Raw genomic sequence first — 24,995 nt, 5'->3', positions numbered from 1 at the left:
CAAAGGCTCTCTTCTTATCTTGTGGAAAAGGAATTCTTTCTGTGCTCCCATTTTGTCATATCATGTCTGCTAGAAGAAGAGTGCCTGACATGGTTATGATGACAGCAGCCTAGTGTAGTAGCTTTCTGTAGAGAATACCTTCTGGAATAACATCCAGTCTCCTATAAGAATCTGTAGACATAAAGCAGAGGAGGTCACTTTTTGATAAACCGTATGCTACTCCTCCAAGACCACTTTGTCCTATTCATTGTTAGAGTCCTCGTCCCTTGAGTATTTTATAATCAAACTTGTCATGATGTAGAAAGATTTGTAAGGGGGTATGACCAAAGGAGACACTAAGTACTGTAATACAAGTATTAAGATGAATTTCTAAAACAATCGTAAACTTCGTAAATTAATTTATTTTTTTTTCTGTTTCCAATAGGTTATTTGATGAGGGTGCCAAGCTCTCAAGTTAGAATACAAATCTGTAAGTGTATAATTAGCTTTTATAAGATGGAGCTACCAAGAAAACTACTCTCAGGTAAAGCACAGTATTTATAAGCGTCAGAAGAAATCTGTTTAATGATCCCGGCTAGTTTGAAATGGCTTTTTTAATTGGATGAATTTTTCTGTATAACTATAGTCGCTGTATCTCAAATATTAAATACATTGGCAAGTGTGCAGTTAATATATTTTGTACACATAATCACTCAAAATCTGTAATTATTTATCAATGTGCAATGAATTAATTGTTGTACTTATGGGACGAGGATTAAATAGTATCCAGAAAATGTGAAGCAGTCACAGGTTCTCTGAAACATGGATAATGGAGGAAGAAAGAGTAATTAGGATCAGAATTAAAAGAAAGGAAATGTAATTTTCAACCATGCGTATGTAGCCTGGAGAGTAACAGCTCTGATTTCACTTGTGTTGTTTTTGAGGGATAGATCTGCACCCAACTAAATTTAATCATGTTCATATTATTAGGAAACATTTGAGCATAGGCTCTGAATAAATTATGGGACATATCTTTGCAGAAGGAAACTGGTGATGTGGGCAGATGAGCTCAAGCACGATCTTGTGATACTATGGATAGGTGTGCAAACTCTCGTCAGAATCCACTATTATTTATTCCTTCAACAGTCAGAGGCTGTAACCAGGCAAAGTCAGTCATGGATCCCCTTTTAGAGGGGCACAAAATCACATGCTGCAAGACAATACTAGGTTTATAGACAGCCAAGCTACAGATGACCATTGGCACAGTGTGGATCCAGAGCTCAGCTGAGGTAGCATGCTGGACTTCAGTATGCTCCCTTGCTGTGTTCCTGCAGTGTGGCATTAACTCCTGTTCCCTCTTGCTAGTTTTTAATTATTTTTGGAGTCCTAAAGAAGCTCCTGCTTCCACAGCCCTCACAAGATTCTGAAAATACAAAAACATACAGACTTGTTTTTCCCTTTCAGGAGGGACTCCAAGTTCTACAAGCAGTTACGTATGCATTTAGTTGTATATATCTGTAAATCATTCCAACAATGTAATTGAATGTTAAATACTGAGAGATGTTATTCTGCAGATTTAGGAAATAGGATGTGCTAACTCAAAAATAATAATTAAATATATATATATATATTTCAGTCTGATTTTTATTAAATCAAATTCTTCATCTCTAAGCATATTTGTAAATCATGCCAAAGTTTGGTCCTGCAAGATGCTGAGCATTCAGGTCTGATGCAGCCAAATCCAAATCACCTTCTTAACTTTAAGCATCTGGGAAGCCTACAACTCAAACAGTTATTACTTTCCTTAGTATTTTGCACCTCTGAGGACTGATTTCGCAGTCATTCACAGGGTCTGAGTTATTACAGACAGTCTCACCACTACAAGAGCTCACCATGGGACACGGGATTGCTTGGAATAAAGGAATCGTATAAGGTGTTTAAAAATAGTAACCACAGAAGAATTCTAATAAATCATATAAAGTTATTATTTTGCTGCAAAACATGAGCATAGAATAGGAACATAAGAATGACCATGTGAAGGTCAATATAGGATATGACAGAGCAGGTGATAAGAATATAAGAAGAAGGCAAGCAAGCACACCATGATATTTTCTCACAGTATATTGTCCCATTTTCAAATAGTCTGTGTTTTAGACAATTCCTAAACCATGATTTATTTCTTTTATTCTTAATACACCTTGATCTCACCTCTTCTGTGAGATTTTCTGTTTTTATATCTATTTACATCTTCACTATTCATAGAGTTGTGAAAAAGTTGGTTTCACAATTTAACAATATTACATGGAAAAAGTATTTCTTTCTGTTTGGTTTAAACCTGTTGCCAAATGATTTTGAATGATATCATCTGCTATTTATCTTGTAAGCAATAGGAAAAAATATTCTTGACCTTCTTTGTGCCATTTTTCATTTTATGTCTGTCCTATCCTCTCTTAATCACGTCTTTTCCAGGTCAAGAAGCCAGATCAGTTTGAACTTGTTAGTGTTTAAGTTTTTCAAAGCTTCTAATAGTACTTGTTACCTTACTACCTATAATTTTTTTTTAAAGATCTGCTCTGTCTTTTGAGGTGTGGGAGGCTGGAATTGCCAAGTCTCCTAGGTGCTGGCATGCCAGGCACTGTCTCAGTGCTATTCTCTGTTTTATCTGCTCTACTTTTTTAACAGTTCTTAATATTTCTTTTGATCTTTTCAGCATCCCCCAGAAACTGAGATGATGATTTCCTAGAGCAGTCCATAAAGTTTTATTACCTGTAAAATTATACAAATTATGAGCCTGTGAGAGTTTATGCTTAATTAAAACTGCCTTTCACCACGTGCATTATTTGCATTTATCAGTTCTATATTTCATATCATCTGATATTTATATAAGCTATTTCAGATAAACCTTACATTCACAAATTAGTATATATAAACTCATTTTCTTGATGCTTTGCCTTCCTCCATAATTCAGTAATGAAATACGGATTTGCATATGCATGAACAAAACTTAAAAACAGGGATGCATCAGAAATTCAGGCTTGGAAATCAAAAGGCTGGATTCGCGTATTTTAAGTAATATCATAATAGAAAGCATTAATTCTCTAGTGAATAAGCTATGGAAAATAACTAGGTCCTGCACATTGCATGAGGAATTTCACCTCTCTGTACCCCTGCTTCACTTTCACTCTGCTAATTCTAGAAAGCAATTTATGTGTTTATATAGCATTTTAGTCTTCCAGAGGGTAAGCCTATTGGATATGGCTTAGGCACTATTAATACTCATATATAAGAAAAGTAGCTCCTGTTTATTAGATTTTTTTTCCATTGGTTTTAAATGTAAGGAAATCTGATAACTCTCATCTCAATCTTTTTTTATAAGAAATTTTTGAAGTAACATAAATTTGGAATTTACTGCATTATAACTAAGGCTATTCCATGTGCAGGTTACCAGCCAACAAGCGCAAACTATAAGATTCAGATGGCTGAATTAGGAGGATTAGCGGAAACTTTCGTTTTATCTCTAGCATTAGTTGAAAATGAACTTATTGAGAAGTTGTGGGTACTCAAAGCTCTCCAACATCTCTCCAGCTCTGGTTAGTACAAACTGTTCTTTCAACACTCACTACCTCTGATCTTAGATCATTTGTTCTCTGAACATACCTAAAATAATTAGTAACCTACATAGAATTAATTATTCAGATTTTCATGATTTCAGGAGTAAATTGCAGACACATGTTGAAGGCCCAAGCAGCCAGCAGACTCTGCTTGTATCTAAATGATGTCGATCCCTCAGGACAGCTGGTGTTCCGCTCATCAGAAATCCTATGGAACCTGTTAGAAAACACCTCAAAAGAAGAAGTTGTTAATCAGCTCAGTAGCTTGGAATGTGTACAGTGAGTACAGTGAAGCATTTTATGAATTAATATATATATTTTTTGGAGACAACCAAAGCATTACTGTTGTGTTGTATTTTGTTTTAAATAAATTGAGAGAAAATACAAAAGGGGAGTGGAGGTCTGCCATTAAGTCCTCATTAAGTTTTCAGTGTTGCGCATCTGCTTCTCCAAAATTAAAGTACTACAGAATCAGATGTTATAGCCAAGCAGCATGTGATTTAGACCCCTCAAGCATCTGTTTCTGTTTCACTAATTTAGATAACACTGTGGCCTGTGAAATGACAGGAAATTATATACGATATGAGAAGTGCCTGCTGGGTAGCTTACAAACTTTGTGGCCAGAGTCCTGCTGAAAGCCCATCCAGTCAACTCCAAAAGTATTTCATTGTCAAACCTGTCTTTATTTCATGACCCACAGTGATCTACAACCAGTTGTTTCTGTTACAGGGCAGGAGGGAGGTCAAGAGACCTGTGGTGTGGTGCATAAGTGCACAAGATAGCTCTAACTTCTGCTTGATGAAAAACTAACGGCACCATTTTCAAGCTCATGAGTTAGGCCCAATAGGTCAATATTACTGCAGCATTGAAATGCATGTAGTATAAAATTAGTAGGAAAGTGGATGTTATGAAATTTGAGGCTTAGTTCTTGATCCTCTGCTGGGGTCGGTAATGGGTTCTCTCTTAGTGAGTTACACTGTTTTCGCTATTTGGTATTAGGCCACCTCTTCTCAATAATCATTCAACAGCAGCCAGTTCCTTGCTTGAGAAAATATTAATTTACTTTCAATTAATTCATTACAACGCGCATAATAGAAGGCGCAGTTTGTAATATATGCACCTTGCATATATTCTTAAGTTGAATTTTTAATAGTACGCATAAGAATCCATGCCATAATATTTTTATTTTTTTTTGCTATTGAACCCTAAGGCTGTGAAAAGTAAGATGCTGAATGAGGATCCATATAACTAGAGCTGTCTAAAATAAGAATATGAAAAGAGTAAAATACCTTTCACTTTCTTTTAAGTGCATTGAAGGAAGTATTTGTAGACTTGCTCTTACATGGTTTCCGCCATTATGATCGTCAGCTAAGGAACGACCTCCTGGTGATTGCCACATTAGTGGCTGAAAATCCTGCAGCTCCTATGATTGTAAGTATTCATAGTTAGTTATATTTTTAAGACTAAGAAGTTTTCCTTTGATATTATGTGCTTAATATTTTTCCTTGTTAAGAAAGAGCTAAGCACAAATGGAACCTTAGGTCTGCTGAGCAGGAAACCATTTTGCTTTCTACAATTGTACCTCAGAGAGATTTCAAATCCCTATGTTACTAGGCTGGAGTACTAGCATCAACCAATCTTATTTGGGACCTAGGAAATTAAACTTACACCATTCATGTGCAAAAGTCAACATTAGCTCTTGTGTTCCTGTGCAGATTCTCAGATATGCCATTCTGTTACAGTGAGTTTTGCACAGAATCTTATTTGTTGTTTGAAGATGTAAGAGTACAGGCTGTATTCAAATAGCACAAATTCATCTGAAGTACCTTTACCTCCTAAGAAGGGTCCTTCAAAAATGAGCTCAGAAGCTCCAAGATGCTGAGAAGACAATGAATTAGATCCACTTAATGAGGCACATGAATTCCTTCTAAGACTAGGTCACCTAATGTAGCCCTTAATGCATTATTATGACTTGCCTAAAAAGTAGATGACTCATTCTTTTGTTACAGAGTGTTTGCATTCCAGAGTTTTCATGAGGAATCTGCATAGAAGTTGACTTTCTATAACTGCTAATATTCTTTTACTGTCTTGTTTTACAGTTGAGGTTTAGAACTTTAAATGAAGTTGTGACGTACGTACTGAATAATTAAGTAATCAAATTCCTGTTTATGTAGATCTGTTGGCTGTTCAGGAATGGATTACTTTCAGGGAACTCATATATAAGCTTCATTAGAAGTTTCCCAATTGGCTCTATTACCAAATAGGTTTAACAGTCTGTAATTAAGATTACAGATTCTTCATTCATTTTTTCCATTTTATCACTAACCATTATGGAATGTCTGTTATACTATTGCAGCAACATATCTGATGTCTAAACATTCAAATTATTTGTCTGGCTGCAGAAACAGGGTGTTTTTTCCTACAAGAAAATTAACCAGTGCACGGTATTTTAATTCCTTGCACTACAGGGACGAAAAATTGTTTCAATGTAAGCAAAAACTTCCAGAGCTAAGTTGAACATGTTCAAGCCCAGCTTGTCCAGGATGCATCTAAGAAGCTGCTGCAAAATAAGAACAGCTTAATTCTGCCTGGATGTCTGTGCTGTGTTCTGTGAGCTCTCTTCATGTTGGGAGCTGGTAGAAGGCTCTGTGGTGGCTCTTCCGGAGTCCAAGCTAATGTATTTTGTTGCTCAAGAACAGCAGTATCCTGTTAAGCATGTTTGTATGGCTTCTAATCACCTCAGAAACAAAGCTCTTTTGCCTCTAGTGTGCTGTGTAGACAAGCCCTGTCCTTGGTCCTATTCATAATTTTATTAGACATAACTGTCTTCCTAGCTGTCTAGGAGCTGTGAATTACAGGATTTTATTTTCCGAAATGCATCTTAGCAGCATTTTAGTATATAATATTTGTAATGCAAGTTGCTCATACGTGTAGTTTTCATATGCTTACTTGTAATGTACTGAAGTTGAATATAACAGTATGCATAACTGAAGGCACCGGATTGTATGCACTGGTGACCCTGATGTACAAACTTGCATGTGCACAAATTCATTTAAAAAAAATACGACTTACAGTGCTGAGAATACTGTTTTCTTGTGTGGTAGGTTACAATAGTGAATGCATGTGTTTGGGACTTCCCCATACAAGTTCAGACTTGTACTGAATGAGACATGGATTAATTTAATTTATTGTACCCCTAGCACTGTACTTAGTGTTGTACAGTGTCCAAATCGTTGATCTCTTCTTTGATAAAATTCTGTTTATTCTGCCATAGGATACATTGTTCTCTGTTCTGAAGAAAAAAGTAAAACTAAAATTAAATGATCAGTTTTAATTTCACTATAATTTATTTTAATATATTTTTTTAAATTCCCATTAGGAAAGTGGATTTACAACACTGTTAGTAGTACTTGCAACATATACTGAAGGTAAGAGATTTCATAATGCATAATTATGAAATTATAATACTTCTAGTGAATTTACTTCTATGAATTGTAATACTTCTAGTGGAGATTTTGATGTAATGTGTACAATTTCCTTTGCAGTTAAAATTCCCAATCCCTTGTTAAAAGGTCTTAAACTTACTTTCTCTTACGAAGACTTTGAGATGAAGAAGTTGTTGTTTAATATTATAGGAATCTTATCTAAAGACCCGCGTGCTGTACAGGTGAGTTCTAACACAACAGAAGATAAAGTAAGCCAAAAAAAGACAAAAGGTCAAAAGAGTCACTATTTAGCTGTCCATCTAAAATAGTCCAGAAGATTTGAAACTAGTTCTTCTCAAAATCAAGAATTCAGAACTATATACCACATGTACCAAACTGAGTTTTGCTGTTTGAAAGCAACATACAGTTTCTGTTTTCAAAAAGTTACAAACCTAAACCATGCTAAGAAAGCTAGCTGATGAGTGACTGCAAAGCATTACTGAAATACAGGTGTAGAACGTAAAGTTTTACAAACCACAGGCTTTACGAATGCTACAGAATATAAACAGAGCTTGTCTGTACCCGTACCGTTTCTGACATCTTTTCCCAATAAAAAATAATTTCTTAGTGTAGGACAGATAAAGTAGACTCATTGCTTTAGATTTTCTTTACTCACAGGTGAAGCCTTTAAGATGTATCTCTTTGTCTTTTGAATCTGCAGCTTCTCAGTGAAAATGATGTGATGCCAGCTTTGCTTTATTATGTAAAACCACATCAAAAGCCTGGATTTCATGAGTGGTCTGCTTCCCAATATGAAGAATTACAGCTTCATGCAATTGCTATTCTAGCTTCAGTGGCTCCCTTTTTAGTTGATAAATATTTGTCCTGTCAAGCGAATACTCTTCTCCTTGTGTTTCTAGAATGGTGTATGGGTCAAGGTCAGTAGATGCTTATGGCTTTCATACACAGTAACCTCAAAACACAGCTTACCTGGACTCAGTTTCTTTGGCAGGAAGGACAAATGTAAAACTTGTGAAGTTCAGACGATTCCTTTTTACATACATCACTTAGGAAACTAACCTTTAAAAAAATTACTGTAATATTTTTCTTCTGTTGAAGTGTAAGCTGGTGCATTTTCTGCATTCCACTATATTGCTATTCCTGCAGTTGTGCAGGCAGCCACACATCTCTACAGCATGTGCTAATCAGGTATGCTTATTGTCACACCAAATCCAAACAGTAATTCCTGCCGCGGGGCAGTATGTGTTAACTCGAACTCAGAGCTGCACACGGTCAGACAGCTTCTGCACTAAAGCTTCCTTGCAGCCATCAGCTGCAAGTGTGAGCTAAACAAATAGATAACTAACTGCACTCAGTCTTCATGGGTTGGTTTTCTGGGGATGGGTAATTTTCATCATCAGGTAGGTGATCTTTTCCAGTAGAGAAATTTAATTTGTGTGTGATGGAGATAAGAAGATTGATATTATTTGTAATGCTAGAGAAGATATTTTAAGTTTTGGAGACTGCTTATTGACCTAGTAAAGAGGAAAAAAATAAAAATTGGTGTAATAATTTTTAACATTAATCAAAATCAGACCTTTCTTAACGAATATTTTATGGCTCTACACAGAATGGCTTCTTACTAGATTATTTTAAATAAGAAGCCTTTCTAACATGAAGATATTGTTTGCTTGTTTTAGCTTACTTGCACTGGCAAGCCAGTACTTTTTTTCCTGAGAATGTTATAGTTACGAACATACACTGTCTGCCAAAGAAAATTCTTGTAATTGCTCCACAGATCCTTTCTTTGGTCAAGGTAACAGTTTCCATGGAACAGGTGGTCGTGGCAACAAACTTGCACAAATGCGCTACAGCCTGAGAGTGCTGAGATCTGTTGTATCCCTGTACGATGATGCTGTGAACCTTAATTTGTGTGACCAGGGAGCAATTAGCCAGCTACTGGGTAAAGCATGGTTTCTATTGCTGTACTTAAAATCATGTATTGCTGTTGACACTGAGAACGTTCATGCTTTTTCTTACACTGTGTTTTTGGTTTGTTACTCCCCCGGTGAAAAGATTTTAAAAAGTACAAAAAGTAATATGATTTTTAATTGAGTGAAAGCTGCCCCTAATCTCTCCCTTTACTGTACTGCATTTGTTACATCATATTTTCATTGTGGTAGCCCCTAGGAAATCCAATCATGAGTCTCGTTCTACTTAAGTCTGTCACTTTACCCAGCTCTTGCTTAGAAAAAAAGAAAAAGCCAGTGCATTTATATATATATATATAATTTATATATATATATAAAACATTACAAGATTAAAATCACAATAAAACTCCATAACGATAGTTTCTGCAATTTAGATAATGCAGAAATACATGCCTACTGTTATATACAATTTTTAGGTTCTGATACTGTTTTAAGTTCTTATCTTACAATAATATATTTTCCAGTACTCTGAAAGAATTATACTGAAAGGAACAAATAGTTAAGATCTTTTGGAATTTGGAGTATATTCTAATAGAAAGCCTAGAAATAATAGATTTTATATACTCAGCTGAAAGTTGAACTCCTGCGAAAACTGTGAAAATTTACAGATTTTAGTGAGAGCAAAATTAACAATATACCTTATGTAACAGATTCAGGCAACTTTTCTTACTTTGAGGGTAGTCCGTGTCTGAATGTCCTCCTTCATGGAGTGTTTCCAGCACTAATTTTCTCAGCAGTGGTGGCATTTTATGTCTCCATGTTTCCACTGACAGTACAAACGTTTGTGAGGCAGTACAGCAGAGCAGATCAAGAAGCTCTTTGCATTTTCCTAAGAGTTGCTTAATTCAAATCAGTTACCTGAATCTATTGCACTGGCACAATACAAGGAGCATCACAGAGACAGGAATAAGGGGCTGAAAGTACTAGGAAAAAGGCAGTGCAAGCTGCTGTCATTAACTGTCATGAAGAGTAAAGTGCAAAAAACTATAGCATCAGAATGCTGAACCTTCTGTAAGGTATTTTAAAACATAGGAGATAAAACTTAACAGCATTATTAGATTTCTCTTAGAGTCTCCTGGTATAAATTTTATTTTATTTTTTTAGATCAGCAGCTATAATAGAATTCTGACTTGCATAATAGAACATTCACATGTATAAAATGTATTAATTTACAGATATCCTAAAGTACGCAGCAAACAAATCTAAAGAAAGAGATGATGCCATTCTACTGGAAATCCAAGCTGATACATTATTTATTTTGTCTGCTCTCTGTGAAAATGATGCCCACAGAAAGGTTTGTATCCTTCTACCTCATACTGTGCAGAAAATATGAAAACATGGTACATTTTCTTTCAAATGGTACTGTGTTTTTATTTAATTAATTAATTAATTCAAACACAGATGTCACTTGTAATTCCTTGCTAGCAAGTCAGGGTTGTTAACTGATTTCTATGAAAGTGACAGTTAAAATGCAAAATCACTCAGAAATCCATTAGCGAATACCTCACCTATTTAATTGCTCTTTTATGTAATTTTTAAAATGAAAACATGTTGAAGAATGGGGTTATCAGTTAGGAAGAACTAAAAATTTCTTTCTGTTACCTATATCATAAGGAATATACCCTGCTCTAACAAGTGGACCAAATTTATTACAATATAAATAATTTAAATTTAGATTTTAAATTAGATTTTCTTGTATGTAGCTATTTAATATGTATAGTTTAAGGAAAATGTTGTTTTAATATAATATTTTTAACAATAATAATAATAATTTTCACCAGGAGCTCTTCAGCTATGAAGGAGTGGATATACTTATCCCATTCATTCAGATGGATCCAAAGAAGTTATATAGTGGATTAGGCCACAATCGTCTCCTTTTCAGTGCACTCGACTGCTTGTGGTTAGTGAACTATTTTAGCAGCAGTGACTCTTAAAAATGGTAGCTCACATATTTTAGGTCTGCAGTACTACGGCCTTTCTCTGCACACATAGGCCTTCTATTCAGAACCTGTAAAAATCATAGTTTGACTAATTAAAAAATAATACAGAATAAATGGAATATTTTGCATATATTCCCCATACAGGGGCTTAGTATGACAACCTAACTCCCTCCACAGCAGTCTAACTCCCTGCATAGGATGACCTCCTGACACCTCGATGCAGTTTCCTAAAAGACAAGTGTATTTTTAGAGTCTGTAAATATTTTCAGAGGAGTAAAAGCAAGATGAGAATAGACCAATATTAGCTTAAAAATGTGCAGACATTAAAAGTGTTTGTAAACTGGCAACACTTTGGGCTAGAATTTTTTTAAAAGATTGCTATCAGAGAAATTATATTTTATTACTCAAATACATAGAAGAGTAAACAAAAATTAGTTCGTTTTAAGGCAGGTTAATAAATGTACAGAAAGCTAAATGATAATTGTTGTCTGGGAGAAAAGATTGGGCTTAGTGGTGCGGGTAAACCCTCTAGTTTCTGCATTAGTGATCATGAAATGAGGAAATAAGAAAAGGAAGCAATAGCATCATTAGTGCTGGTTTTGTGATCATTTTCAGCTGGGAGAAGCAAACACTGTTGCCAAAAGAAAGTCTTACTTGTCCCACCCCCTTGATTCTGCTGGCAGAAATATTCACACGGCCCTGCAATGAGCCAGACCAGCAATATGATCTAGCTAAATGCCAGCATCTCTTACGGAATGAGTTTTAGTTCAGATTGGTATTCTAATCCAGTTGATACTGACCCTGCCAAATTTCTTGGGCTGCTACAAAGAAGGTGTGTCACTACAAGAGGAGAAAGTGTGGCCAAGTAGGTTATATTTAGTTATACAGTGCAAATGAAAATTGAATTTGTAAATGCACAAGTGCAGGCATATGAAAATCATTTTTCTGCTCCCTGAAGGCATGAAGCTTATTGCATACTAAATATTTTTATGCAATTCAGTAAAATAAATGAGATGTTTTTAGAATGTTCTAAAACATGAATGTGTTTCCACACATTGAAATTGTTTCTGTTTAAGGGCCTGTGTCGTTGGCTGTTACATTGCAGAAGATTATTTTCTTGAACAACAGGGCGTTTTTCTTCTTCTGGATTTGCTGGCAGTAGGTATTTTTATTGTTGTTACAAAATAAAAGAGTACTAACATAACATGGAAAATTGAATCTTTAACGCTGTGTACAAAGACTATAATACTAGCAAGAAGTCCAGTGTATGGAATTCCCTGAGAAAGGAAGGTAATCCACACACCAGCCTATCTGCTTCGAAATGATCTGAGAGAAATTCATGAATCTTTTTTGAAAACAAGCAGTTGGCAGAGAGTCTTAAATTTACTCTTAAACGTATTCTTAATTTAGAGTCTTAAATGTACTCTTTTTTACAAGGAGACTCAAACTGCTTTATTATCAACTGCTTTATTATTTAGTTCCGCACCAACATGCGAAAGATCGTCTTCATGGTGAGGGTGATGGAGCACTGGAACAGGCTGCCCAGGGAGGTTGTGGAGTCTCCTTCTCTGAAGATATTCAAGTCCCGTCTGAATGCCTACCTGGGCAGCCTGCTGTACGGAACCTCCTTTGGCAGGGGGGTTGGACCCGATGATCTCTTGAGGTCCCTTCCAACGCCTACAATTCTGTGATTCTGTGATTATTTTGAATGATATGTCTGTTTAGAAAAGCACCTCAGTTCTTCATACTGAAGTTAGTAAACACTTTAAACAGAGTTAGTATACACTTTAAGGTTTTAAAAGTTCTGATGTTTAAAGTCACTTTGTACATGCAAGTTATGTATAGCTATTTCTGTGGGATTTGGGCATACATATGGCCCACGCATTTCTCCTCAAGCATTTCACGAGATGAGCACGTGCTTTGCTTGTTTCATTCCCTCCTCATTCTTGCCAGCCATACTGCCAGCCTCCAATGCCCTTGCAGTTCAAAGCTACAGGCCCTTTCCTACTCTCATGTGCTGCTGAAAGATCTGACCACAGAATAGAACAGATGCTTTGTGGTACTGCTCAGCCACTGCCTTCTGAATCTGTTTCTTATAAAAATAAATCTTGTTAGTAGTACATTCTCCAGAAGCTTTAATTCTCCTTCCTGTGAGAATTGAGCCTGGAGGCTCCTATTAAGTAGTTCTACACACAGATACATGCTTCTTACATGATCCTACACGCATTCCCCTCATGTTCTTTGATTTATGGAACTTTGTATGGCAAGATTCCAGAAACTTGAAAGATTTAAAATGTATACATCTTTTTTTTTTTTTCAAACATCTGTGATGGAAAGCTTCTAATTACTTGATCCCATGTAGGATTTCTCTGTATTTTTTTTATTTGAAGGTAGACTAACACTGTACTGTGAACAGGTTAAAACATTTTTCCTTTTCTCTTCACCAAGTTAAAGCAAAAAAACCTGTGCAATATAATTCTTGGAATCCTAGTTGAATTTTGTGACAATCCCAGAACCACTTTTCACATCAGTACCTGGCGAGGGGAGAAAGATCAAACAGCAGCTAACCTTCTAATACAGTTATGGAGGCAGGAGGAATTGGACCTGGGAGTCAAACGTGATAGGTACGGAAGGATTGCTGGTAAGTTTTATGATACATATGAAACTACAAGCAGTTCCACTGACTAAAGTAAATCAAATATATTCACTTTTTGCAGCCAGAATCCTAAAGAAAGTAAATTACAGTATTTATAGGTTTATGCTGCAGTTGTTACCAAAACCAAGATACTTTGTATATATTTTGTTGGAGTCTGGCCACTAGATGGCATTTTCTCTATTAGCTGGGGAAACTAAACCATTACTAGTAACCTGAACTGCCTTTCTAATGCTGGACGATTAAGCTATTTAATTTCTTTCACAAATGAAATTGTTTTGTTATGTATTGTAAACATCAACAAGGAGAGTGCTATGATATCACAGTTCTTTAGTCATTATAAGTAATATTTCCTGGCCCAAATTATGTTCAAATTACTGGCCAAATTATTGAAATGATTTCCATAGTGTCCATAAAGTAAGAGGGAACTGCTTTCTTTTGGGGGAGGCATCACAGAAAAAGAACATGTCAATAGCTGCATGCCGAAGATGCAGCTTCATTACAAAGACAGCATTTCCTGTAAGTTTAATAGCTTTGGGAACATGCTGCCTCTTCACTCTTCTGCTTTTGTTTTGTATTTTGAAATTATTAGATGTGAAGAGACCTATTGTTAGCAGCTTCCAGAAACAGCAAGAGGTCATCCCCATGCCTGCCAACTCTCCCAGCTTTGCCATTGTGGAAATTTCAGAAAACATACGGGCAAAACTTTATTTATTATTGTGCAAGCTAGGTAAGACAAAGGAATTGCCTTGTCAGTGTCATACTTGTCATTAAACTGAACCTGTTCATTGGCAGTCAGTCAAGTCCCTATCTAAAACAAACAAAAATAAAGGATGAAAGGAACTTTGAGATGCATCATCAATACTCTGTTATTAATAAATGCTTGCTCATCCTGTTCTTAAAAGCCTGACTTCACCAATGCCCTTATCATAAGGAAGAGTTTTCCTAGAATCAAATCTAAAATGTTGTTGAAACTTTCTGTAATTTGTTTTCCAACATATAGATTTCACATGTTATGTTTCATTTCTTTTCCCTGGTTTTAGAAATACCACTTTCTGCTGCCTTTTCTCAGGGCTCTCATTTTCTAGAATAGTCTCTGATTATTCTCATTGTTTTTTTTTTCTTGAATTTGTTCAATCGGTTCACATTCTTCTTGATTTGTTGTGTCTCAAACTGAACACAGTGCTTCAGCAGAAACCTCACAGCCAAATAGAACTGTGTTACTGTACTTGGCATGTAAATAACCATTCAGACAGTAATATAACAATTGCTCTTGTCGCAATGGCATTTCTTCATTTGATTTGTGATCTTGCACAGCCTCCAGTCATCTACCATCCTGGATTTGTGCAGATGACTTCCTACATTTAGAAATTTGTGTTTGTCCTTAATGAACTACACTCTATGATTTCAAAAAAATTTTCAAATTGGCAAGATTAATTTGCATTCTAATCTTTGCTCATGATATGCTGCAGTCCTTCCTAATTGTGTGTTGTTTGCACACAGAATGTAAAATACTCATTACACCCTTGTCTAAAAACCTAAACTGAAGTTAAGATAAGATAGGCTCTTCCACATCCATTAGACTTCCCACTTGGCTGTAGAGAAGGACTCGGCTGAATGGTTTGTTTTTACTACTTCATGTTGTATAGTAATGTTTTCACTGTTACCATTTAGCTACGTAAACATTATCTCTTTAAATATTTGTTTCAGTCATTTTTCAGGAACTGAATCTGCCCACTATTCTCTGCCTTCCCCCTTTCTCATTTTAAAAGTAGGTATTATATTTGTTGTTTTCAAGCCCGTCCTCCATGGGTTCAAAGATAATCGGTAATAGTTCTGAGAGTTCTTCAGCCAGTTCCCTGGCTGTCCTAGCGAAGCAATGAATCTGAAAACATCGTCAGTTTCTCTAATAAACTATAGCCCATTGTTTCTCCATTTTAACCTAGGTTCTTAATAATTTTTATTAACATTATTTATGTTAATCCTGGATCACAGCTGAATTCTTTATTAAAGCAAAAAGGCATGAGATTTTGTTCCAGCTTTCTTCTGTATTCATACATACTTCTTGTTATTTGTATACATAGTAATGTCTCCTCTGAAGTAGGGAAATGACATGGAAGTGAATAATAAAAATGGGAAGATTTTTATGGCCTTTTCCCACCATCTTCCTCTTGGTGTATTTATACTTCATAACAGCCTGTGATGCTGTGATCAGAAATCCATTGTTAATTGGTCTTTATTTATGGCATTTCTTAACTTCAAAACATGATGTAATTATACTCCAATAATTAGATGCTGCATTTCCTGTTACCATGCAGATAGCATGAGGAAATTTAGAAATAGATTTGATAGACTATATAGAAATAGTTTTTTTTAAAAAAGAGTATATTTAACATTCAGCATGCAAAAAACTGAGGCATAGTCCCAGCAACCATACTTCTCTTCCTTATTCTTTTACATGTATTGTAAAAATATTTTAAAAGAGGGACTCATTATACTCAAGGCATTATGCTCAAGACTCAAGTCTATGAAACGGAGATTATCTTCATTATCCAGTTTAGAAACAAAGTATTGGAGATCTTGTAAGACAATTCTTCTGTTGGCTACTTCATAGCTAAAGCAAACTCGGTGACAAAATGCTTCTTTAGAAACAGTGACCTGTGGACTCAACTGGCTGCTTTAATGGAAGATCAAACCCTCACCACCAAACCACAGTAAATGCAGTACTATCCTGGCTTTACAAACGTCTGGAAAATCACTGAAGCCATTTACAAGTAAAGAGTTATTATAGAGTGAATTTATTATGGAGATTTTTTTTTTTTATTGCTAAAAGCATGCTCAGGATTGGAAGAGTGATTGATGTACATATGATGCAGATTTTGTATATCCTCATGTGATAAATAAGATAGTGTCTTTTTTTAGATTGATATTTTAAGATGGATTGATCATGCTGTTAACACCGAGATGATTAATACTCTTCTAGGTTTTGAAGATTTGCCTGGTTTATCTGCTAAAGATTTTGTCACGCTTGCTATCATACGACGGTATGTTGACTTTAAAGTAAGTATTGTGGAAGAAAATATTGCTACTCTATCTGTGTTTGCAAGAATAGCAAATTAACTCACAGGATACAACAAAGAAATAACCCTTCACTAACTATCATTTTCATAGAAAGTGTAAGCTAGTATTTAATATCAAATCTTATTTTGTTCTTCTGCAAATGTTTGTGACTGCATAGTAAACCAGACCAGAAACCAATGCCAGTTAGAAGTAACTCAGGAAAAAATAATTTTAACTGCCAGCTCCAGAAACATGAATGGGCCAGGATAGGTGTAAGGAACTGAGGAAGGGCTGGAGAGCAGGACTGCCTCTTTGTGCATCAGGGTCAGATTATGTATGGGTTGGGATTTTTTTGCTATTAAAGGTGACATTAAATACATATTCTGATAAAAGTTCGTTGGTTTTTTTTTTTTCTGTGCTTTTCCATCCATTTGCCCACACTCAGTATCCATCCATGTTGTCAAAACTTAAATTTTTACAGTGGTGTGCGTATAGGAAACAAGAACAGGATAAAAAGTTTTGTAGTGAACATCCTGCTCAAAAGATGCTTCGGTTTATGCCAATTTTTGGCTTAGGAATGCAGACTGTGAAAGCTTGAAGTCTTCAGGAACTAGCAAGAGTTGACCTTTAGTTGGTAATTCCAGGTTCCATTTGTGTCTCATGTTATAGTTTGTTCTGATAATGCACACAATTTGTGGAAAAAAAACAGAAAGACACAACTTTTCACGCTTGTAATATGGTGTCTCGTATTTTTATTTCTTCAGAGTTTCTGTAGTTAGCAGCATTCCTGTTACTCCTCTGTGGAGTGAAGCTTGGGTGTAGGAAGAGTATATAGTAAATTATCATGAATGAATTTGGCATAGCATTACTGAAGTCTAATCTTGCATAACAATGCTGGGAAGTGAAACAACAATAAAGAGAAAAAATATTACTTATTATATTTTGAGTAAATGGAACTGAAAGAAGACAAATATCAGAAAGTGTGTGTAATTGTGTTTCATATACAGGTTGGAGAAGTCTGGAGTGAAGTGTGTACAGAGCTAAAAGAAGAATTCAGGCCTGTTGCTTCAGATGAGGAAGCCTTGAAAGTTATTTCAGAGGTGTCAGAAAATATTGGAAGATCAGTTGCTGCTCTCCAGACTGAAGTGCTTGAAAGTCAACATCGCCAAGAAATCCGAGAGGAGGAAAAAACATATACAAAGGTATGTTTGTACAAGTGAAGTCAATGGAATTTTTTTGTCAACTTATATGAAGATTTTCTTATCGTATAATGTTCAAAATGGGTACATTGTTTAAGATGTTTTAAAATTAAATTTGGTTAACCTCAGTTCTCTCAGTTTGTATAATGTTGTTGTTATTTAGAAAGTAATATGAAAAAAATGAAGCAGTGTCATCAGTGATGCATGAGCAATGGTATAATAAGAAATGATAATTATGTTACTATAAGAGTTGCACCTGTGTTAATCTGTAGCAGATAACAATTTGAAGTACCTATTGTAAATATATCCTCTTCTTAAAATGAAGTGTAAGCCTCTGTTATAAACTTCCTTGGCTGAATATTCACAAAGCTTCATTACTTCAGAAAGCAGGGCTTTGTGCGTCCCAGCATGCTAAAGTAAGCGGGTATAAACATTGTCCAGCTTTGATTATAAGGCAAGCATTAGAGATTTTTGCTGTCTCATCCTTTCCTACTTTCTGAGAAGTAAGGTAGTCAGTCTAGTTTTCTAAAAGCTCATGCTAGTGTTTTGGAGGGATTGTCTTGCATTATTGTGCATGTACTTTTGTTACCAGTACCAATTCCATCTCGCATTTTGTTAATCTCATTTATATTACAGATCCAAGCTGTCCATAAGCAGAAGGAAATGGTAAATAAATCTTGGGAAAATTTCTTGACTCGGACATCAAACTATGAGGCATTGAAGGTAAAAAAAAAAAAAAAAAATCTGAGTGGAGGAGCAAAATTTTCATTCACAATGTAGTTATAATAACTGGGAAGTTCCAAACACATTTTTTAATGAATTATGAGGTTATTCACGTAAAAGCTGTAGTAAATTTTATGTTCACACAAATATAGAAGAAAGAACCATAAGCTTTATTGGCAAAGCTATGCAAACTTTGATACTTCTGCTCTTCTGATTATAGTCACAAATTGGGGTTCAGTGTGGCTTATGCATTTGTGATTAGGTAAATATGTATATATAGGGCAGTGAAGCTATGAAATTTTCATTAATGACTTGGATATTAGAGAAGTGTGCATCCTCATTGTGTTCATATATGACACCAAGCTGGAGGAAACAATCCATATGGTTGGGAGGTAAGGTCCCCATTCAGAAAGACTTCGACAAGTCCTAGGGATGGGCTGATCAAAACCTCAGGACGTTCAAAAAAAGAAAATGTGACATCTTGCATCTCGGACATATTACGGCTTTCATGGATCCTGGGGTACAGCCTGGGGACTGACTAGCTGTGTAAATACATACTGACTGGGGGGATCCTGGGAGATGACAAACTGAACATGAGGCAACAGCGTGCTCTTGTGGTGATGAAGGCTAACAGCATTTGGGCTGCATTAGAAAGAATATAGCCTGCAAGTTTTAGGAAGTGATTATTCCCTTCTGGCACTTGTGAAGCCATGTCCCTTTATTCTGCTTTCAGGTCCCCAGTATGAGAGTCACAAACCAGAGAGTACTTCTAGTTAAGGGCCAACAGCATTTTTACCTCATTTATTTAGTCACTTTATATTTTCAAACAGGTGCAAATGATACTACTCATTCTGGTTAAAACAATTTTGCCTTTTTTTCTAACTACCTTTAGAAAGCAAAAAGGCTTCAGGAAAAGTCAATAGAGGCTTCCAGATCTAAATTGAAGACTCAAAATGGAGCAGTTCATTCTACTGATATTAAAGGCCTCAGCACAACAGTAAGTAATCCCCAATAACACTGTTTTATTTTCATTAATGTGCAAGTTTCTTGGTGTCTATTCTGTTTGTATTTGTGCTGCTGCTCACTTTTTCTTCAGTAACATTTATGTTGACAAGCTCCAAGCATGTCCTGCAAAACACCACCTCCCCCTCTGACACATTTTCAGACAACAGGTCAGAATGAGATTCAGATCTGAAAATGTCTCAGAAAAAGTACGGGCAAGATGGTCCCTGTGTTACTTGATGTGGACTTCTTATGGGACAGCCTTCTATGAAAACTTTGAGGTCAAAATCTCCTTCCTTTTTTGTTGGGCAAATTTGTGCAATCCCTAGTATGTCAGTAAAGGTCTCTCTAACTCTGCAGATAATTCACCCATTTTATCTTCAGATTTTTTTTTTTTCGTTCCTATCAGTTAACTGAAATGTGAGATGATACGAGCCATTGTTAAGATCTTACAAAGCTATATCCACATATCTGGATGTTGAGTTTTGACAAGCTGGGGTAAGACATGGCAGAATCTCCGTTCTAGTCAGGAACTGCTTTTGAGCTAGCTGAAAAAGCTAACTGTGTAAGTATCACAGCTAAAGAGGATTATAGGGAGAGGAGTTGCTTCTTGATTGCTTACAAGAAGTTACTTTTGTATGGAGAAACAAGGAGTTAAAAACATGAGCTGCTGTTTTCAAACAAAGGAAAGAGTCTATTATCCTGAGCTCTATTGCATGGGTAAGTAAGGACGGTTAAGTTGGCTGCATCCTGTAAAAGCAAAGAGGCAGTTCATGCTTGATGTGATGAAGCCAGGATGAGCTTACCAGGAAGCAAGGGGATAGTCTTCGAGTACAGAACTAGGATTTGATCCTTCCCTAAACTTTTGAAAGATACAGAGAGGCACATCTGTGAATGCAAGATGAAGTGGTCTGGAAAAATTTTCTGGTTACATGCATATAACAAAAAGATTGTTAATCAGCAATATTTTGCTGAAAGTATCTGAAAATTCTAGATATAAAGATGAATACTCTGAACATTTTTAGCAGAGAGAAATAAATTGTTAGATTTTATTTTAAAGACTTGAGCCTCAAGACAGGATTATTCACTTCTTTGGAGGAAGAGGATTTACAAGAAAATATCTTCACAATTCTGTAATCAATATTTCAACAACTGTAGATAAAAACAAGGAAGAGGTTAGTCTGTTTTGAAGGAGGAGAGTTCTAGGAAAATGAATGCACCAGCAACATACGATAAAATTCCTTGACTGCATTGCTTAGAAGTATTGCAAATGCTGGATATTGCTAGCTTTTTTTTTTTTTCATGGAACAGTCGTCTTTCTTTCTCTCTGCCAAACATCTTAAATAGCAGGAGATGAAAACGAAGCTAAGATGGTTGTTGAAAACCTGTCAAGGTTAAGGAATCAAACACGTGAACCCCATGCACTCAGAGTGGCATTGTTTGTTTTAGTAGGTCATGGTTAGAAGATAGAGCTGTCACTCAAGAATTTTTATTCAAAGACCTGAACCTATTCAGTATAAAGAGTAGTAACGAAATTGGAAAATACATGTCTCTTTCAGTCTTGGAGTTTTCATGGAGCAGTAGTTACAGGCAATTGCATTCAGAGAGAAACAGGTTCTGTTCTTTCTTTTTCTTTTCTTTTTTCTTTTTTTTTTTTTAAGTATTAGCATATAGCAAAATTCTGAGGACAAAAACTGTGGCTAATATTATGTACAAATCCAAATAACACTGCACAACAAACTTCTATTGTAATAAAGGCTTGGTTTTCTTCTCCTCTATTCATAAGTCAGACATGAAAGCAGAAAAGCAGAGTACATAATGGTACAAAAAACACTCTGTCTTTTCCTTTGTATTGATGGGAACAATTTGTGAATTCAGTATAAAGGATAGTTTGAGTGGACCTAGGAAACCTCAGCATGCACCTCCACCAACTGAATAATATTTTCAAAAGACCAGTTCATGGCTTAAGTCTCATCTCATTTTAAATACTAACATGGATGTCAAACAATGCATCTATTTTGTTTTTCAGATTGGATCTGGTCGCTTAGTAACTGTGGAAAGTACACCTTCTCAATTAATTGGAGGCCCACTGTCTGGTACAGACCTTGCTCTTGGAAAACCATCTGTTTGTGAAGGAGCCTTAAAAAATATCAAAAGAGTTAAAACATTGGACTCCATCAAGAAAGATTTGGGACCTGTAGAATAAATAATGTTCTGAGCAGTGCTTTTCATATTTTAGTTAACTGCATGTATATTGTAGATACAAGATAAAATATATCTGTAGTGTTTTCATGAATTGCATAGAACATCTCAATAGTGAAATTATATTTTGTAATTTTTGTAACTAATATAAACAGGCGGGTGATTTACTAAAAAAATACTCCATATAGTACAAAGGCACACTGAGTCTAGTAGTTTTGTGTGCTAGTGTCAGGTTACTGTGATGCACAGTACGTCTAGTATTTGGATTTCCATCTTCTGTTGACACACTCCACTCATTGTAGTTTAAGTATCAGTTTGAGCAGGGTGATGAACTTTCACATAAATACACTCAGCTCTTCATTTTCCTGGATAAGGTACCCTCATGGTGTTTGCTCAAGTCTGTTTTGTTCCTTGAATTGCCACCTTTAGACTCCAGCTAACAGCTCACAAAGAAGCACGTCTGTGCCAACAGTTCCTCTGAGTCTGTTTGGCAGGCAAGCTCTTCATAGACTTCTCATAGCTCTTCAACTGATCATGCAATTCTAATTATTTCATGGGTTACCTCCAATAGGAACTCTGTCTGTTCCACCCTAGCACCTGTAGAACACACTTATACACTTTGTAAGTACGCCTTATACAGCAGACTTTTTCTGTAGATGACTTAATTCCTAAGCTATTGTTTCCTTTCCCAACTTGGGCAAAGCCAGAGTTTGCTATATTATATTAGAACAAGATTTTCTGAGGCTGTTACTTCATTTTAGATTGAGTTTCACAGCTTTATGGCATAAACTCCCGTGACATTTCAAGAGCTTCTGTAACATACACACGTTGGCAAGTAGTCTGTTATTTTTGCCTGTAAGCAATTTTCTGAGAAAAGTAAAATCTTTCACTTTGTTAAATGCCCACTTAGAAAGTAGAAATAAATTGGAGCTAATTGTGTAGAACTTAGTTTCTGACTCCCTTTTTTACCTCCTGAAAGATGTGTTGGCTGTGTGTGTGTATAAGGATTTCTTAAAAATTTGTTCCTGTAACAAGACGTAGAGGTGCTGGGTTTAAAAATGAGGTAAGAGGATTTTTGTTTTAAAATTGCCTACTTAAATTCTATGAAAAGAAGAACTCTAAGCAAATAATGAAATATGGCAAAGCAGCCATATGGAATGGTACTCAAACTTTAAAGATATTTCTATGTGTTCAGTTTCCAAAGATTTGAAGCATTTTCTCATGGGCAGATCTGTTAACCATTGCATTGTAAAGTCACATAGTCATCTACTACTTAAAGCTAGAGAAATTAAATTGAGCTATGTTAATTTAATTTATATGTTGGCCCTTTGCTAATTGATAATTTTTAAATGTAATTAGTTTCATTGTGACTTTTTTTCCAAAATCATCTGCACGAACCATAAGCATGTTGTATTAAACAAGCCTCTTTGTGTTCTCTGACCACAAGAAAGATAAGTTATGGCATATAGAAATTATCTAACTATAGGTCCATGTGTCAAGCGAAGTTTTGCTTAGTTATTTATATTTCTCTACCACAACCCTATATCAGTTATGCTGCTGTATTACTATTTTAGAGGATATGAAAATATTCTACACACTGCAGCCACAAAAAGTATGCTCTGTTTTCTGTTAAAAAAAATAGAAACAAACAATAAATACTTGAGTGGGACAACAAAGACTCTGTGGCATTTAATTTTATTTTTTTTTTATTTCCTTGCATATATGTGAATGTGTGGATGACTCCTTATTACTGGCAGCAAGGCACTGGCCCATTTTTTCCAAAACAAAACAAAACAAACCCACCACCATACAGGATTCATGTAAGTCCTTCCCATTTCTGAGTAAAAGCTACAGCAGTACAATATAGCCAAGGTATGGATGCGAAAGATCTTTTAACTGCAAATCAGTTTGCATTTATGCTTATGCAAAAACTTTAAATCAGGCACAAAGTGAGCCACGCAGCATTTCTCCCACAAGTGCATTATGCTTTCATTACAGGCACTCTGATGTTGCAGGCAAGTAGCTTCACACTATTGTTGATTGGAGAAAATGGAGAAGGAAGGGGACAGACTTTCCCTAAATGCTTACATTTATACCTCAGAACTGAAAGTTAACACAAGGCTTTGCAGCAGCATAGACAATGTTTGATTTTAGCAGCCACTCATGCGCTGTGGTCTGGCTGTTGGGGAGGAACCTAAAAAAGTTGGGCTTGCTGTTCCTACTGCAGCCCATGGATGGAAAGAGAGGGAGTGCTGACTGCTGATCAAGGAAAAGATCATCCCATTCTCTATTAGTCTCTCTTGTATAGACCCCAGAAGTAGCAGCTGACTTTTCATGGCTGTAGACAATGTAAGTATATCCACCTGCAAATTATTTCTTTGCTGCTACTTACTGTGCTGTGTTTCTGGTGTTCACATTTACCTGCCCCTTTGGCAGTCACCCACAGGATGACTGTCTTCAGTGCTTTAACGGCCCTGCATAGCTGACACAGTCACAGGGATATCCTAGAGAGGTGTGAGACAATGGAAAAGTACCCAGGGGATAATAAATCTAAAAATAGGCCTATAAGAAAAAAGTGAAAAACACGGATTTTAGTCAGGTTAGAAGACATGATGAAGGTCTCCACATATGTAAAAGATAGTATGAAACAGGAGATGCTCTTACATTGGGAAGAGTGGAACCTATCCTTGCTGCCACTCTACTACTCTTGGTAAAATCCTTCTTTTATTTCCCTCTTAATGTGAAGTGCAAAGAGCGCATGTGCCGGCAGGAAGCCAGCACCCAGCACACCAGGACAAGAAGGAGACCGTAAGTGGACAGGTGTGTGTTTTAAATATTTTTGGCATCAGAACTTACATTGATATCCATGGGTAAGAGAAATTTCTCACTACTTTGTACCCTTTCTGGAAGGGTGAGAGAAATTTTACAAGATTCAGTTCAATATTTTATTTGCCTAGATGAACATTTACAAACCTATGAGAATTTTTGGATGTTTTACACACCATATATGAACTAAGCATAATGTGTGATGCATTTCTTGTTACTTAGAATGTTTCTGTGCTGCTACCATGCAAGTAAGGTTCCCTGCAGTACTGAAACCTAGTTGGGAACTCCTAAAATGCTAGAACACAACAGAGACTGAACAAGCTGCATTGTCCAAAGAGTAGAGAACAGTCGGCATCTCTGAGTCTTCCCATTTGTTCTCAGGAC

The 24,995-nt window shown here is 36.0% G+C and overlaps 1 protein-coding gene across 7 annotated transcripts in view; it reads left to right on the top strand.

Annotated features, from left to right (window-relative positions):
- CFAP69 (cilia and flagella associated protein 69) overlaps positions 1-23,478 on the top strand; it is a 29,811-nt gene extending 6,333 nt beyond the window's left edge. For 3 of the 7 annotated variants that reach the window (XM_083823567.1, XM_083823563.1, XM_083823568.1), the window contains 18 exons: positions 425-523; positions 3,420-3,569; positions 3,692-3,869; positions 4,898-5,021; positions 6,970-7,018; positions 7,136-7,257; positions 7,737-7,953; positions 8,814-8,978; positions 10,182-10,300; positions 10,788-10,906; positions 12,023-12,104; positions 13,395-13,587; positions 14,192-14,329; positions 16,583-16,659; positions 17,667-17,861; positions 18,495-18,581; positions 19,474-19,578; positions 21,613-23,477. In XM_083823567.1, coding sequence (XP_083679693.1) covers positions 425-523; positions 3,420-3,569; positions 3,692-3,869; positions 4,898-5,021; positions 6,970-7,018; positions 7,136-7,257; positions 7,737-7,953; positions 8,814-8,978; positions 10,182-10,300; positions 10,788-10,906; positions 12,023-12,104; positions 13,395-13,587; positions 14,192-14,329; positions 16,583-16,659; positions 17,667-17,861; positions 18,495-18,581; positions 19,474-19,578; positions 21,613-21,789 — 2,396 coding nt within the window. In that variant the 3' untranslated portion in view covers positions 21,790-23,477. Of the gene's footprint in view, positions 1-424; positions 524-3,419; positions 3,570-3,691; positions 3,870-4,897; positions 5,022-6,969; positions 7,019-7,135; positions 7,258-7,736; positions 7,954-8,813; positions 8,979-10,181; positions 10,301-10,787; positions 10,907-12,022; positions 12,105-13,394; positions 13,588-14,191; positions 14,330-16,582; positions 16,660-17,666; positions 17,862-18,494; positions 18,582-19,473; positions 19,579-21,612 lie in introns of those variants that run through there. The other 4 variants (XM_083823565.1, XM_083823566.1, XM_083823564.1 and 1 more) reach the window with 4 other exon arrangements.
- The last annotated feature ends 1,517 nt before the right edge of the window (positions 23,479-24,995 follow it).

Source organism: Anser anser (genome assembly GCF_964211835.1).
Source record: "Anser anser genome assembly, chromosome: 2".
In the NCBI taxonomy this organism is placed as follows: domain Eukaryota; kingdom Metazoa; phylum Chordata; class Aves; order Anseriformes; family Anatidae; genus Anser; species Anser anser.
The sequence above is the reverse complement of the archived record's forward strand: the minus strand, read 5'-3'. Positions and strand labels throughout refer to the sequence as shown.